The sequence below is a fragment of the Rhinopithecus roxellana genome, chromosome 20, assembly GCF_007565055.1.
Source record: "Rhinopithecus roxellana isolate Shanxi Qingling chromosome 20, ASM756505v1, whole genome shotgun sequence".
Lineage (NCBI taxonomy): Eukaryota > Metazoa > Chordata > Mammalia > Primates > Cercopithecidae > Rhinopithecus > Rhinopithecus roxellana.
In genome coordinates, this window is record NC_044568.1 from 6,800,866 (window position 1) to 6,816,163 (window position 15,298).

The following is a 15,298-nucleotide window of genomic DNA, read 5'->3' on the forward strand; positions in this document are numbered from 1 at the left end:
GAGATCAAGACAATCCTAACAAAATGGTGAAACCCTGTCTCTACTAAAAATACAAAAATTAGTTGGGCATGGTGGTGGGCGCCTGGTAGTCTCAGCTATTCAGGAAGGGCTGAGGGCAAAGAGAATCACTTGAAGCCAGGAACCTCTCCCACCTTCTCAACCTGATGATTTTTCAGACCATTGCACGACGACCCCCGAGTGTCTTGTGGTACCTCTTCCACCTTCTCCACCTGATGATTTCAGACACTGCAGACGCCACCCCGAGTGTCTTGTGGTACCTCTTCACCTCTCTCCACCTGATGATTTTCAGACACAGACACCGGTGACCTGCCACTCCACCTATGTTTCGGACCTGCGCGCCACCGGTGTTGGTCCCACATTCTTCTGACACTGGAGACCTCCCGAGTGTCTTTGGGCACCTCTTCCACCTTCTCCACCTGATGATTTTCAGACACTGCAGATGCCACCCCAGTGTCTTTGGGTACCTCTTCCACCTTCTCCACCTGATGATTTTCAGACACTGCAGACGCCACCCGATTGTCTTCTGGTACCTCTTCCACCTTCTCCACCTGATGATTTTCAGACACTGCAGACGCCACCCGAGTGTCTTTGGGCACCTCTTCCACCTTCTCCACCTGATGATTTTCAGACACTGCAGATGCCACCCCAGTGTCTTTGGGTACCTCTTCCGCCTTCTCCACCTGATGATTTTCAGACACTGCAGACGCCACCCGATTGTCTTCTGGTACCTCTTCCACCTTCTCCACCTGATGATTTTCAGACACTGCAGACGCCACCCGAGTGTCTTTGGGCACCTCTTCCACCTTCTCCACCTGATGATTTTCAGACACTCCAGACGCCACCCGAGTGTCTTCTGGTACCTCTTCCACCTTCTCCACCTGATGATTTTCTGACACTGCAGACGCCTCCCGAGTGTCTTCTGGTACCTCTTCCATCTTCTCCACCTGATGATTTCCAGACACTGCAGACGCCAACCGAGTGTCTTTGGGTACCTCTTCCACCTTCTCCACCTGATGATTTTCAGACACTGCAGACGCCACCCGAGTGTCTTCTGGTACCTCTTCACCTTCTCCACCTGATGATTTTCAGACACTGCAGACGCCACCCACGTGTCTTCTGGTACCTCGTCCACCGTCTCCACCTGATGATTTTCAGACACTGCAGACGCCTCCCGAGTGTCTTCTGGTACCTCTTCCAGCACTCCACCTGATGATTTTCTGACACTGCAGACGCCACCGGAGTGTCTTCTGGTACCTCTTCCACCTTCTCCACCTGATGATTTTCAAACACTGCAGATGCCACCTGAGTGTCTTCTGGTACCTCTTCCACCTTCTCCACCTGATGATTTTCAGACACTGCAGACGCCACCCGAGTGTCTTCTGGTACCTCTTCCACCTTCTCCACCTGATGATTTTCAGACACTGCAGACGCCACCCGAGTGTCTTCTGGTACCTCTTCCACCTTCTCCAACTGATGCTTTTCTGACACTGGAGACGCCTCCCGAGTGTCTTTGGGCACCTCTTCCACCTTCTCCACCTGATGATTTTCAGACACTGCAGATGCCACCCCAGTGTCTTTGGGTACCTCTTCCACCTTCTCCACCTGATGATTTTCAGACACTGCAGACGCCACCCGAGTGTCTTCTGGTACCTCTTCCACCTTCTCCACCTGATGATTTTCAGACACTGCAGACGCCACCCAAGTGTCTTTGTGCACCTCTTCCACCTTCTCCACCTGATGATTTTCAGACACTGCAGACGCCAACCGAGTGTCTTTGGGTACCTCTTCCACCTTCTCCACCTGATGATTTTCAGACACTGCAGACGCCACCCGAGTGTCTTCTGGTACCTCTTCACCTTCTCCACCTGATGATTTTCAGACACTGCAGACGCCACCCGCGTGTCTTCTGGTACCTCTTCCAGCACTCCACCTGATGATTTTCTGACACTGCAGACGCCACCGGAGTGTCTTCTGGTACCTCTTCCACCTTCTCCACCTGATGATTTTCAAACACTGCAGATGCCACCTGAGTGTCTTCTGGTACCTCTTCCACCTTCTCCACCTGATGATTTTCAGACACTCCAGACACCACCCAAGTGTCTTCTGGTACCTCTTCCACCTTCTCCACCTGATGATTTTCAGACTGCAGGCGCCACCTGAGTGTCTTCTGGTACCTCTTCCACCTTCTCCACCTGATGATTTTCAGACACTGCAGACGCCACCCGAGTGTCTTCTGGTACCTCTTCTTAGGTAATAAGTAATTAATAAAAAGTCTATCTTAAGTACACCTTCACATGCTATTTGTTTATAATAAACAAGAAACTTCCTAACTTTGTTGCAGTAGGCTTGACTAGCATTTCATTTTACCAACTGCACTTTCCCCAGTACGCTTAAAATAACAACAAGAACAAAAATCCCTGTTCTTTCATATACTAAGAAAGAGGATTGGCTACTGAAACAGTTCATTGCAAGACACACGAAGACGACATACTGTGGCATGAGTTTTTAATTTGTTGTGCTGTTACTGAAGTTCTGAGGGCTGCAGGTAAAATATTCCAGTTTCTCCCTTCCATCTTTATTGATTCTCAAGATTTTGCACAGAAAACTCTCTGGGGGCTAGAACAGTAGTAATTGTATCACACTGTTTTCAAGACTTCAAGTTTCAAAAGCAAATCATTAAAAAAAAAATACAGTTCCTGATTTGATTTAGATACAGGGATAAAAAAGTAGCCCAGGCTTGAAGGTTACATTGCTACAAATGGTGGCAATATTTTCCTTGGGAGAGTAGTTCTGTTGGCATTTATTTTTTAAATACTCAAAACGCTCAACCTCAAGCAGTAATAAACACAAGCAAATGTGATTTTACCCTTAAAATAAATATTCAGAAAAACCTCTGTGTATATACAAGTGAAGAAATATGTAACCTCTGTATATACAAGTGAAAAAATATGTAACACTTTCACACACAAAATATAATAATAATAAAGGATTTGTTCATCTATGTAGCTGAAATCTGCTATTCCATCCCACATGCCCCCAGTAAAGAACGGAGGCACAGACATAGGTGACTACTGTGGTTCACTAACTTACAGCATTTTTGTACTGGGACACTATCACCACCAAAAATTTATCCCTCTTGTTATATTTTTAAAAATTTTAAATTTTTTCTTCCTTTTTTGTTTCATTTTGTTTTGTTTTACAGCATGCCAAATCCTTTGGCATACATGATGGCCTTCAAGAATCTCTCTTTGGCTGGGCGTGGTGGCTCAAGCCTGTAATCCCAGCACTTTGGGAGGACGAGATGGGCGGATCACGAGGTCAGGAGATCGAGACCATCCTGACGTTTCACCTAACACGGTGAAACCCCGTCTCTACTAAAAAGTACAAAAAAAACTAGCCGGGCGAGGTGGCAGGCGCCTGCAATCCCAGCTACTCGGGAGGCTGAGGCAGAAGAATGGTGTAAACCCGGGAGGCGGAGCTTGCAGTGAGCTGAGATCGGGCCACTGCACTCCAGCCTGGGTGACAGAGCGAGACTCCGTCTCAAAAAAGAAAAAAAAAAAAGAGTGTGTGGTTTCACTGCCTGCTGAGATGCCACACTCCTGCTGCCAGGCTGGAATCCCTCAGCTCTGGACCCCAGTTCTTTGCTAGTAAATCTTTTTTTTCTATGAACATTTAGGTACAGACAGTATGTGTGCATTCACTTCTCTGGGGCAATAAACCTGAACGACCCTACTGGCAGATGCCATCTTGCTGCCCATCATGACCCCGAGAAGGGGCGTAAGTCACATCTTTAAAATCAATTCTAGCACCTTTCTTGTTCATTTTTATCTCAGAGCAGGAGTTGTTGGGGGCACCTTTCGAGTTCTCAGGACCACAGAGTTTTGCATTAATCTTAGAAAGCTCGAGGGCTTTAATAACTGCTACATTATTATCCATACGAAGAAAAGTTGGACAGGAAGCACAAAACTCATTCGTGCAGGCCTCATTTCCACAGCTGGTAATGAGGCATTGCATTAGATGCTTTGCAGCTGCACGCTTCATTCAGTTAGCTTCAATGTCGTCAGACTGAGGTTCTCCTGGTGATCTGTTACAGGCTGTGGCCATTCGGTGACATCAGGGTGATCACAGCTTAGAGTCACTGATTAAAAACAGGTTGCCACACCAGTCTTGCTGCTACCTTGATCTGAGCGTTGGCTTAACAACTCATATTTCGCCAAACTTCTGAGGACTGGTGAGTTCTAAAATCAGGCTCTTAGAGATTTTTAACATTACAGCCATCTGTATACATTTGTCAGTGCCTCTGGTTGTAAGCTGGTTGATGGTAGGGATCATCTCTTCCATATTTTAATTTTACATAATAATGGGGACCATGTTTTCTTGACACCGTACCTCCCCTCTGTCGTCGCCCCCGCGCCTGGGCTGTGGCGGCCGCCTCACGGGTCATCGTCGCCCTCGCCCTCCGCCCGCCACCGCCTCGTTCCCTTTCGCTGCCGCCCTCCGCCGGGTTCACGCGGGGCCCGCGCTTCCTTATCCAGAACCGAGGCGGGGAAAGGGGGCGCCGGAACCGCCGGGAAATCCCGGCTTTCATTTCCGGCCTCCGGCCGTCGCTGCCTATCCGCATCGCGGGGCTGCGGGGCCCTCCCGGCAGGGGCTACAGGCCGCGAGCTACTCCGCAGAGGACCCGAAGGAGGCGCCGCCGCCCGCAGCCCAGTGCGCCTGTCCGCAGAGGTGAAGTGGAACACGGCGGCGGACAGCGGGCGCCCAGGCTGGCAGATAGCTTGATGGCAGAGGGGTGCGCGAGCGAAGGGTGGTGTGTCGGGTCCTGGCGAAGGGAAAAGGCCCTGTCGTCTCCTCTAGTCACCCCGAGCCCAGCGCCACCATCTTGGTGGAAACACAGATCTCCCAGTTGATTTTCTAAGATCAAAGACACCTTCCCTCGAGTGTCTTCTGGTACCTCTACCATCTTCTCCAGCTCCACCACTCGCGTGTCTCCTGGCATCTCAACCTCCTATTTTACTCGAGCGTACTCTGGTACCTCTACCATCTCCTCTAGCTGATGATTTTCTGAGACCACAGCCACCTCTACCACTGGAGTGTCCTCTGGGACTTCACCTACTTCACTCGGGTGTCCTATGCGACCTCAACCCTTGAACTCTGGAGAGGGAGGTTGCAGTGAGCTGGGACTGTGCCACTGCACTCCAGGCTGGGTGACAGAGCGAGATTCAGTTTCAAAACTAATAATAATTAATTAAAAAATAAAATAAGTTATGACAGCACGTTCCTATAATCCGTCTCAATAAATAAATAAAGAAGTCCAGCCTGCCTGTGCCTCAACTGCTCTTCCCCACAACCCACCTTGGGCATGCTTGAGAACATCCTTCTCCAGCCAATTTGCCTTGGCACGGGTGGGCCTGACCGGCAACAGGCAAGTGAGCTTGTTGTCCAGGAGAGGCACACGAGGGAGGGCCTGGTTCAACACATCCACTGCCTTGCCCAGCACAAAGCAGGACGTGGAGATGGCTGCACTGTCTTTAGCTCAAGGCCCTTGTTGCCTGTGCTCTGGCTTCCTCTGCATCAGACTAGCCAGTCAGGTAGAGGTTTCTCTCCCACTGGCAAGATGGGGCCAGACATTCCTGCTGGTCCACCTGGGATTAAGAGCAAAGGTCAGGGCCGGGCGCGGTGGCTCAAGCCTGTAATCCCACCACTTTGGGAGGCTGAGACGGGCGGACCACGAGGTCAGGAGATGGAGACCATCCTGGCTAACACGGTGAAACCCCGTCTCTACTAAAAAATACAAAAAAACTAGCCGGGCGAGGTGGTGGGCGCCTGTAGTCCCAGCCACTCGGGAGGCTGAGGCAGGAGAAAGGCGTGAACCCGGGAGGTGGAGCTTGCAGTGAGCTGAGATCCGGCCACTGCACTCCAGCCTGGGCGACAGCGCGAGACTCCATCTCAAAAAAAAAAAAAGAACAAAGGTCTTGTGCTTGGCTCAGACTCCAGGGCTTTCCCAGGTCCTCAACCCTGTCAATAGCCTCACCTTGACCTTGAGCACAGCAGGACTGCGGGAGGAGCGCTGGTTGAGCCGGCTGCCTCCTCCAGTCCAATTTCCAGTGGCCAATAGGAAGGGCTGCTCAAAATCAGCAAATCTAGTTGTGCTCGCTTGCGCAGCGCATACACTAAAACTCCAAGGATACAGAGATTAGCAGTCCTCTGTGTAAGGATGGCACGCCAATTTTTGAAGTGTTTCATATAAAAATAATAATAGGCCGGGTGCGCAGTGGCTCACACCTGTAATCCCAGTACTTTGGGCAACCAAGGTGGGGGGATCATTTGAGATCAGGAGTCTCAGGCCAGCCTGGGCAACATGGCAAAATCCTGTCTCTACTAAAAATACAAAATTAGCCAGCTGTAGTGGCAGGTGCCTATAATCCTAGCTACTCGGGAGGCTGGGGCAGGAGGATCACTTAAACCCGGGAGGTGGAGGTTGCAATGAGCAGAGATTGCTGCCACTGCACTCCAGCCTGGGAGAGAGAGAGACTTTTGTCTCAGAAAAAAAAGAAAAAAAAAAAAATCATCATCGTCGTCCTCATATAAAATCAGCAAAGCTAGTGATAGCCTTCTGCACAAGACCAGGAATCAGGGTGCTTTCCCGACAGTCTTCTGGGATCACCAGGTCTCCCTATGCAGGGTCCAGGAGGTCGAACCCTGTGTAAGCAGTGAGGGGGAAGGGCAGTTTTCCATACAGAGGCTGCTTGCTTTCTGGGGATCGGTTTCCTTTCTCTGCTCTGTTCTCAGAGTTGTACCATTGGCCACCCCAGCCTCTGTCTTTCCAGGTCTCCCCTGACCTCCCTCCTGCCAGAGGAGAGCTCTGTTCTAGAACCAGGTCTTACTTTGAACCTTCGTTGCTCCTCTTCCAACTAGCTCAAGGCCTCATTCTTTCCTGGTGGAGATCTAAGTAGGACATAGTGATAGGGAGGGCCCAAGGCCGGCCCTGAGTGCCCTCCTCCCTTCTGAACTGTAAGAGGTCTAGGAGAGCCTGGGGAGTCTCCCCAGGTTGCTCTGGGCTCCCGGCACTGTGTGTGTCTTCCCTGGGGAGGGAGGGAAAAAGCTGTGAGGTTTTCCTCTCATTTCCCCAGCCCTTTCTGACGCATAGCTGATCCGGCTCTGGCTTCCGTACCTGCCCCTGAGGGCCTGTGTGCAAGCACCTTGGCATTCTGCCTTCCAGCATGTGCCTTAGGATGAGCCCCACGGAACCTGCAGAGACGTCCTGCTGAGAGCACCTCTCCCCATAGAAGGCATCAAATCCATAGGCAGGAAAAAAGGACGACGTTTAGCGTGTGTGTGTGTGTGCGCGCACGTGTGTGTGTGCGTGTGTGCGTGTGTGCGTGCGTGTGCGCGTGTGTGTGTGTGTGTGTTGAGGTGGGGGAGGTGTATGGGTGGTGTTTCCATTCTCACCCAGACCTTGAAAAAAAATTTTTTTTTGAGACAGGGTCTCACCCTGTCACCCAAGCTGGAGGGCAGTGGCTCAATCATAGCTCACTCAGCCTTGAATTGCTGGGCTCAAGTGATCCTCTGATCTCAGCCTCCTGAGTAGCTTGTACTATAGGTGGCCACCACCATGCCTGACTAATTTTTTATTTTATTTTTCCTAGAGACGGGTTCTCGCTTTGTTGCCCAGGCTAGTCTTGAAATTCGTGGCCTCCCGCAATGCTTCTGCGTTGGCCTTTCAAAGTGCTGGGATTACAGGCATGTACCATTACCTATAGAGAGATTTCTATACAAAGGGAATATTTATAATTGAGAAAGCTTAAGGAACATTTTTTTTTTTTTGAGATAGAGTCTCACTCTGTCGCCCAGGCTGGCATGCAGTGGTGCAATCTCCACTCACTGCAACCTCTGCCTCCCGGGTTCAAGCGATGCTCCTGCCTCAGCCTGCCAAGTAGCTGAGATTACAGGCATGTGCCACCACACCCAGTTAATGTTTTTATATTTTTAGTAGAGACGGGATTTTGCCACGTTGGCCAGGCTGGTCTCAAACTCCAGACCTCAGGTAATCCGGCCACCTTGGCCTCCCGAAGGGCTGGGATTGCAGGAGTGAGAATTTTTTTTCTTAGAATAAGTGATTAATAGACTGTGACATGAGGCTGGCTGCAGTGTCTCATGCCTGTAATCCCAGCACTTTGGGAGGCCAAGGCGGGTAGATCACGAGGTTAGGACTTCAAGACCAGCCTGACCAATATGGTGAAACTCCATCGCTACTAAAAACACAAAAATTAGCTGGGCATGGTGGTGCACGCCTATAGTCCCAGCTACTCAGGAGGCTGAGGCAGGAGAATCGCTTGGACCCGGGAGGTGGAAGTTGCAGTAAGCCGAGATCGTGCCAGTGCACTCCAGCCTGGGCAACAGAGCAAGACTCCACCTCAAAAAAAAAAAAAAAAAAAAAAAAGAATGGGTTCTAACAACCAGACTGGGTTTGAATTCAAACTCTACCACCCACAGTGTGCATAATTGTGAACAATTTAATTTTCTTCCCTGTATACCTCAGTTTCCTCATCTATAAAAGGAGATACTAATGGTACTCATTCATAGGGTTGTTGATGATTAAAGGAATTGATAATTTAAAGCACTTAAGACAATGCTTGACACATAGTAAGTGTTCAATAAATGTTATTGTTATGCAGTGAGATAGGAGAAATTCATCCTCTTTAAAAAAGAAAAGTCCAAGTGCAGGAGCAATTCTCTTAACTGAGCCTGATGTAAGCAACACGTATTTACCTTCCATTTCCCTATAAAATATATGAGTGATGCTAACAGTCCACTGACTACTATGTCTAGTAGGTTACTAGTGGGAAGCCATTTGAATTAACCAACCAACTTCCAATTCTATTAATACAAGAATTTTTTTTTTTTTTTTTTTTTTTTTTGAGATGGAGTTTCATTCTTATTGCCCAGGCTGGAGTGCAATGGTGCAATCTTGGCTCACCGCAACCTCCGCCTCCCAGGTTCAAGCGACTCTCCTGCCTCAGCCTCCCGAGTAGCTGGCATTACAGGCATGTGCCACCATGCCCGGCTAATGTTGTATTTTTAGTAGAGATGGGATTTCTCCATGTTGGTCAGGTTGATCTCGAACTCCTCATCTCAGGTGATCCGCCCGCCTCGGCCTCCCAAAGTGCTGGGATTACAGGTGTGAGCCACTGCGTCCAGCCTAATAAAAAACTTTTAAAAAGGGACTTTGCCATAGCAAGTAAAGATCCTATTTGTTTTTCATTATAAATGTCTATATACGCAATTTAAAAATTCTAGGCCAGGCCCAGTGGCTTACGCCTGTAATCCCAGCACTTTGGGAGGCCAAGGCGGGTGGATCACCTGAGGTCAGGAGTTCAAGACCAGCCTGGCCAACATGGTGAAACCCTGTCTCTACAAAAATACAAAAATTAGCCAGGCATGATTGCAGGTGCCTGTAATCCCAGCACTCTGGGAGGCTGAGGTGGCTGGATCACCTGATGTCAGGAGCTCGAGACCAGCCTTGCCAACATGGTGAAACCCAGTCTTTACTAAAATACAAAAATGAGCTGGGCAGGTAGCGTGTACCTGTAATCCCAGTTACTGGGAAGCCGACACAGGAGAAAGGCTTGAACCTAGGAAACGGAAGTTGCAGTGAGCCGAGATCATATCACTGTAAAGCACTCCAGCCTGAGCAATAGAGTGACAGTGAGACTCTATCTCAAAAAAAAAAAAGAGGCCGGGCGCGGTGGCTTGGCTGGGCATGGTGGCTTGGCCTGGTGTGGTGGCTCACGCCTGTAATCCCAGCACTTTGGGAGGCAGATGTGGGTAGATTGCTTGAGCTCAGGCATTCGAGACCAGCCGGGTGAAACCCTGCCTCTGCAAAAAAGACAAAACTTAGCTGAGCTTGGTGGCACGTGACTGTAGTCCCAGCTACTTGGGAAGCTGAGATGAGACGATCGCTTGAGCCCGGGAGGCAAAGATTGCAGTGAGCTGAGATTGCCCCATGGCACTCCAGTCTGGGTGACAGCTCTTCTCAAAAAACAACAACAACAACAAAAATACAGAAGAGAGAGTCCAGAAACAAACCCAAGTATATAAAAGGGAATGTTCTGGGGTGTGGGATATTCTGTATCTTGACTGTTGTGGTAGTGTCACAAATACATACATTTGACAAAACTCATCATACACTTAAAATAGGTATATACGATTCTATGAAAATTACACTGTAGTAAATTGGTTTTATCTTTTTAAAAAGACTTCTTAAGAAATCAAAATAGTAGTAGGAACTAATTTACTTTCCTAAACCCATGACATATCACATAGATAAAATTAGGTTCACAAAGTAAAAATTATCTCAGCCTGAGAAAGTGAAACAAATCTGCCCTGCCATTCTTCTGGGTGGAGTTTATAAGTCAATATTATTCATGATACCATTCTGCCATGCAAAGCATTGTGAACATTCTGGTGTATTTTATCACACTGCGGTTTTTTTGTTTTGTTTTGTTTTGGTTTGGTTTGGTTTTTTTGAGACCTGGTCTGGCTCTGTTGTCCAGGCTGGAGTGCAGTGGTGCCATCTCGGCTCACTGCAACCTCTGCCTCCTGGGTTCAAGGGAGTCTCCTGCCTCAGCCTCCCAAGTAGGTGGGACCACAGGTGCCTGCCACCATGCCCAGCTAAATTTTGTACTTTTAGTAGAAACAGGGTTTCACCATGTTGGTCAGCCTGGTCTCGAATTCCTGATCTCAAGCAATCTACCTGCCCAGCCTCCCAAAGTGCTGAGATTACAGACGTGAGCCACTGCACCCAGCCCATACTGGTTTTTCAGTGAATAGAGTTTTCCTTAAAAAAAAAAAAAAAAATCAGTCATCTTTTTCAGATTTTCTTTATGGAATTACTTTAAAAGAAAAATACAGGCCAGGCACGGTGGCTCACACCCGTAATCCTAATACTTTGGGATGCCGAGAGGGATGGATCATTAGAGGTCAGGAGTTCAAGACTAGCCCAGTGAACATGGTGAAACCCTATCTCTACTAAAAATACAAAAATATTAGCCAGGGGTGGTGGTGCATGCCTATAATCCAAGCTACTCCAGAGGCTGAAGCAGGAGAATCGCTTGAATTTAGGAGGTGGAGGTTGCAGTGACCTGAGATTGTGCCAGTGCGCACTCCAGCCTGGGTGACAGAGAGAGAGACTCCATCTCAACAAAAAAGAAGGCTAGGCGCAGTGGCTCATGCCTGTAATCCCAGCACTTTGGGAGGCCGAGGTGGGCGGATCACGAGGTCTGGAGTTCAAGACTATCCTGACCAACATGATGACACCCCGTCTCCACTAAAAATACAAAAAATGAGCTGGACATGGTGGCACTCACCTGTAGTCCCAGCTACTCGGGAGGCTGAGGCAGGAGAATCGCTTGAACCTGGGAGGCGGAGCTTGCAGTGAGCTGAGATCGTGCCACTGCACTCCAGCCTGGCCACAGGGCAAGACTCCGTCTCAAAAAAAAAAAAAAAAAAAAAACAGCAGTTAACCTAAAACATGATGGATTCATCCTATGTTCTTATAAGTCTAAAATTAAAAGCTACATGAGAAAGATTTAAATAGCACTACCATACTTAGCAAATAAAAATACAGTGTGCCCACTTAAATTTAAATTTCAGAGAAACACTGAATTTTTAAAGTATAAGCATATCTCAGACAGTATTTGGGTTCCAATTATACTAAAAAAACTTTCAGTGTTTTATCTGGGTAGTCTGTATTTAACCTGACATCCCTAGATTTAAAGTACTGCAATAGCGCAGTGGTTCTCAAACTCTAGCATGTATTAAAGTGCTTTTTAAAACAGGGCTGGCCGGGCACGGTGGCTCACACCTGTAATTCCAGCACTTTGGGAGGCCGAGGCAGACGGATTGTTTGAGGTCGGGAGTTCAAGACCAGCCTGACCAACATGGTAAAACCCCGTCTCCACTAAAAGTACAAAAATTAGACAGGCGTGGTGGCAGATGCCTGTAATCCCAGCTATTGGGGTGGCTGAGGCAGAAGAATCGCTTGAACCTGAGAGGCAGAGGTTGCAGTGAGCCGAGATCGCACCACTGCACTCCAGCCTGAGTGACAGACGGAAACTCATCTCAAACAAAACAAAACCAAACAACAACAACAAAAACCCAAGGCTGACCCCTAATCTTGAGTTTGGGATTCAGGCGTTTTGGGTGGGACTTTGTAATTTACATTTCTAACGTGTTCCCAGGTCGTGGTGGTGGTGCTGCTGCTGCTGCTTTGGGACTGCACTTTGAAATCCAATGCAATAGCTAAGAAATAGCCTTCATTTATAAGTGGCTCTTGTATCAAACTAGTATCAGATAAAACCTAATGAGGAGAATAATTATAGTTTCTTTTTTTTTTTTTTTTTTTGAGAGGGAGTCTGGCTCCATCACCCAGGCTGGAGAGCAGTGTCACAGGCTCCTCTCACTGCAATCTTTGCCTCCTGGGTTTAAGCGATTCTCCTGCCTCAGGCTCCAGAGTAGCTGGGAGTACAGGCATGTACCACCATGCCTGGCTAAATTTTTTTTTTTTTTTTTTTAAGACCAAGTCGTGCTCTCCCAGGCTGGAGTGCAATGGCGCGATCTCGGCTCACTGCAACTTCCGCCTCCCGGGTTCAAGTGATTCTTCCGCCTCAGCCTCCCGAGCAACTGGGATTATAGGCACCTGCCATCATGCCAGGCTAATTTTCATACTTCTGTAGAGATGGAGTTTTACCATGTTGGCCAGGCTCGTCTTGAACTCCTGAGCTCAGGTGATCCGCCCGCCTCGGCCTCCCAAAGCGCTGGGATTACAGGCGTGAGCCACTCCACCCGGCCATGCCTGGTTAATTTTTTTGTATGTTTAGTAGAGATGGGGGTTTCACAATTTTGGCCAGGCTAGTCTCGAACTCCTGACCTCAAATGATCCACCTGCCTCGGCTTCCCAAAAGTGCTGGTATTACAGGTGTGAGCCACCCCATCAAGGCCAAGGAGAAAATTATACTTTCCGACTGAAACAGCGGGTGGTAAAAAATACAAGCATTATTTTCTAATTCTTTTGTTTTTATTTCTTTTGAGACAGAGTCTCACTATGTCACCCAGGCTGGAGTGCAGTGGCACGATGTCAGCTCACTGCAACCTCAGCCTCCCTAGTTCAAACGATTCTCCTGCTTTGGCCTCCTTAGCTGGGATTACAGGCGTCTGCCACCATGCCCGGCTAACTTCTGTATTTTTGTAGAGACAAGATTTCACCATGTTGGCCAGGCTGGTCTTAAACTCCTGCCTGAAACGATCCGCCCTCCTCCACCTCCCAAAGTGCTGGGATTACAGGAATGAGCCACCGAGCCCGGCCAGGATGAGTTCATTTCTTTTTGTTTTTGAGGAGTCTGGCTCTGTTGCCCAGGCTGGAGTGCAGTGGCGCATCTCAGCTCATTGCAAGCTCCGCCTCCCGGGTTCACGCCATTCTCCTGCCTGAACCTCCTGAGTAGGTGGGACTACAGGCGCCTGTCACCTCGCCCGGCTAGTTTTTTTTGTATTTTTAGTAGAGACAGGGTTTCACCATGTTAGCCAGGATGGTCTCAATCTCCTGACTGATTTGTTTTTCTAAGACCACCAGAGCGGGCACAAAAGAACCAGCGAGTAGGCAAGTGTAGGAGCAAAACTGCAAATTTATTTTGGTCACCTAAGGTGTGGGTAAGAGATCTGTCGGCCTCCGGCAAAGAAGGCCGACAGAGACCCCCAGTGGGGCTCTCGGACGGAGTTCCTGCAGTCCTGACATCCCGACAGGAGTGGAGAACTGAGGAAGGCCGCCCGTGGCATCAGTCCGCAGCGGCTTTTCTAGGAGTGGGAGGGCAATAGGCGGGGCACGGGCGTGTCAGGGGGCGTTCCGCAGGTGCGACCAGGTAAATCTTGGTCTCTTCGGATTGACGTCACCTGGTGCATGCCCAGTTGGTCTGCATCTTCCCAGGCGCCGGGGGCATTTTCCCATGCGCGGGAAAAGTTGGTGAAGAAGAATCCGGAAGTGCACCATCTTGCCTCCGTTTGTCCAAACACTGACCTTGTGATCCGCCCGCCTTGGCCTCCCAAAGTGCTGGGATTACAGGCGTGAGCCCCCACGCCCGACCGAGTTCATTTTTAAGCTATTTAATTTTCCGGTTCCAGCCAGGTTTTCTGTTTTTGACACATTTTCCCTATCTTTCACAGTTGGGAGTAGTGGGAAAAGCAACAGCCCGGCTTTTTAGTGCTAAGGTTCTTGACAAACAGGTAAAAAAAAAAAAAAAGTGAAACAACAAAAGGGAAGGAGCTGAAGACATTCCCCTCTATGTCAACTATTAACTACCAGAAGTATGTTAATAATCTTCAGGAGGGCAAACATGACCAGAATCAAGACCTGACATCAGAACCGAATTTTGCCATTTCTCCAGGAAAACAAAGGAAAACTATCAACTCTTCAGTAAGTGCCTGCAACTGCGGCCAAGCTACACGCCTAGTTGTGAGAAGGACGTTACTAAAGAAGGGTCCAGAATCTCGCCCTCGCTCAGACAGCCGGGGTGGATCCCCAGACCCGAATGCCCAGCCGCCGTCGACGGATCAACCGCCTGCCACCCATCTGGTGCATCCTGTGTTGCCTCTGCACCAGCCTGTGCCTTCCCCTCTCTACGCCACTAAGGGCCTGATTGTAGCCCCCTCCATCTCTGCTAGACACCCTGTAGCCATTTTTACTTCTAAGAGCCAGCCTGTAGTTTCTTTGGCTTTTAAGAGCCAACTTGCTGTCCCCATGGCCTCTGAGAACCACCTCCAGGTCCCTGCTGTCTCTCTGAGCCAGGCCCTGATGCCTGTGGCCTCGCAGGGCCAGCCCCAGAATCTTCCTCGGCCTCTCAAACTCAGTCTCCACCACCTGGTTTGGTTTCTGGAACCCCGTCACTGGCCACCCAGGTCCATATGGGGCAGCCTGTATCTTTCTCAGTCCTTTACTACTGTGGATCCACAGGCCTCTCAGGCTATCAAGGACTTGGAGGCCCTACTTCAAATGCAACAGGCCATCCCCAGCACCTCTGTAGTGCAGGAGAGTTCCCTGAGCCAGTCTTCAAGTGTCCTGAAGGTTCCTGAGATGTCGGTTGCTCAGGTTTTGGAGGCTGCGGCACAACCCAGCCAGAAATCTCCAGAATCTCGCCCTCGCTCAAAGAGCCGGGGTGTGGAGAGAGGAACGTGGATACCTTCCCGAGAATCCGTCTTCTCCCACCCAGAGCCTGAGCGTCCCAAG

The 15,298-nt window shown here is 49.2% G+C and overlaps 1 protein-coding gene and 1 non-coding gene across 7 annotated transcripts in view; one reads left to right on the plus strand and one right to left on the minus strand.

The window, feature by feature from the left end:
• The window catches only part of LOC104670340 (poly(A)-specific ribonuclease PARN-like), a 92,461-nt gene that overhangs the window by 22,231 nt on the left and 54,932 nt on the right, over positions 1 to 15,298 (minus strand). For 2 of the 6 annotated variants that reach the window (XM_030924379.1, XM_030924375.1), the window contains one exon: positions 13,718 to 14,286. The exons of the other annotated variants lie outside the window; for them this stretch is intronic. In XM_030924379.1, coding sequence (XP_030780239.1) covers positions 14,233 to 14,286 — 54 coding nt within the window. In that variant the 3' untranslated portion in view covers positions 13,718 to 14,232. Of the gene's footprint in view, positions 1 to 13,717; positions 14,287 to 15,298 lie in introns of those variants that run through there. 6 annotated transcript variants of the gene reach the window in all.
• Positions 6,171 to 6,273, plus strand: LOC115895418. The gene has a single exon (XR_004055612.1). It is a non-coding gene; the product is annotated as a U6 spliceosomal RNA (small nuclear RNA).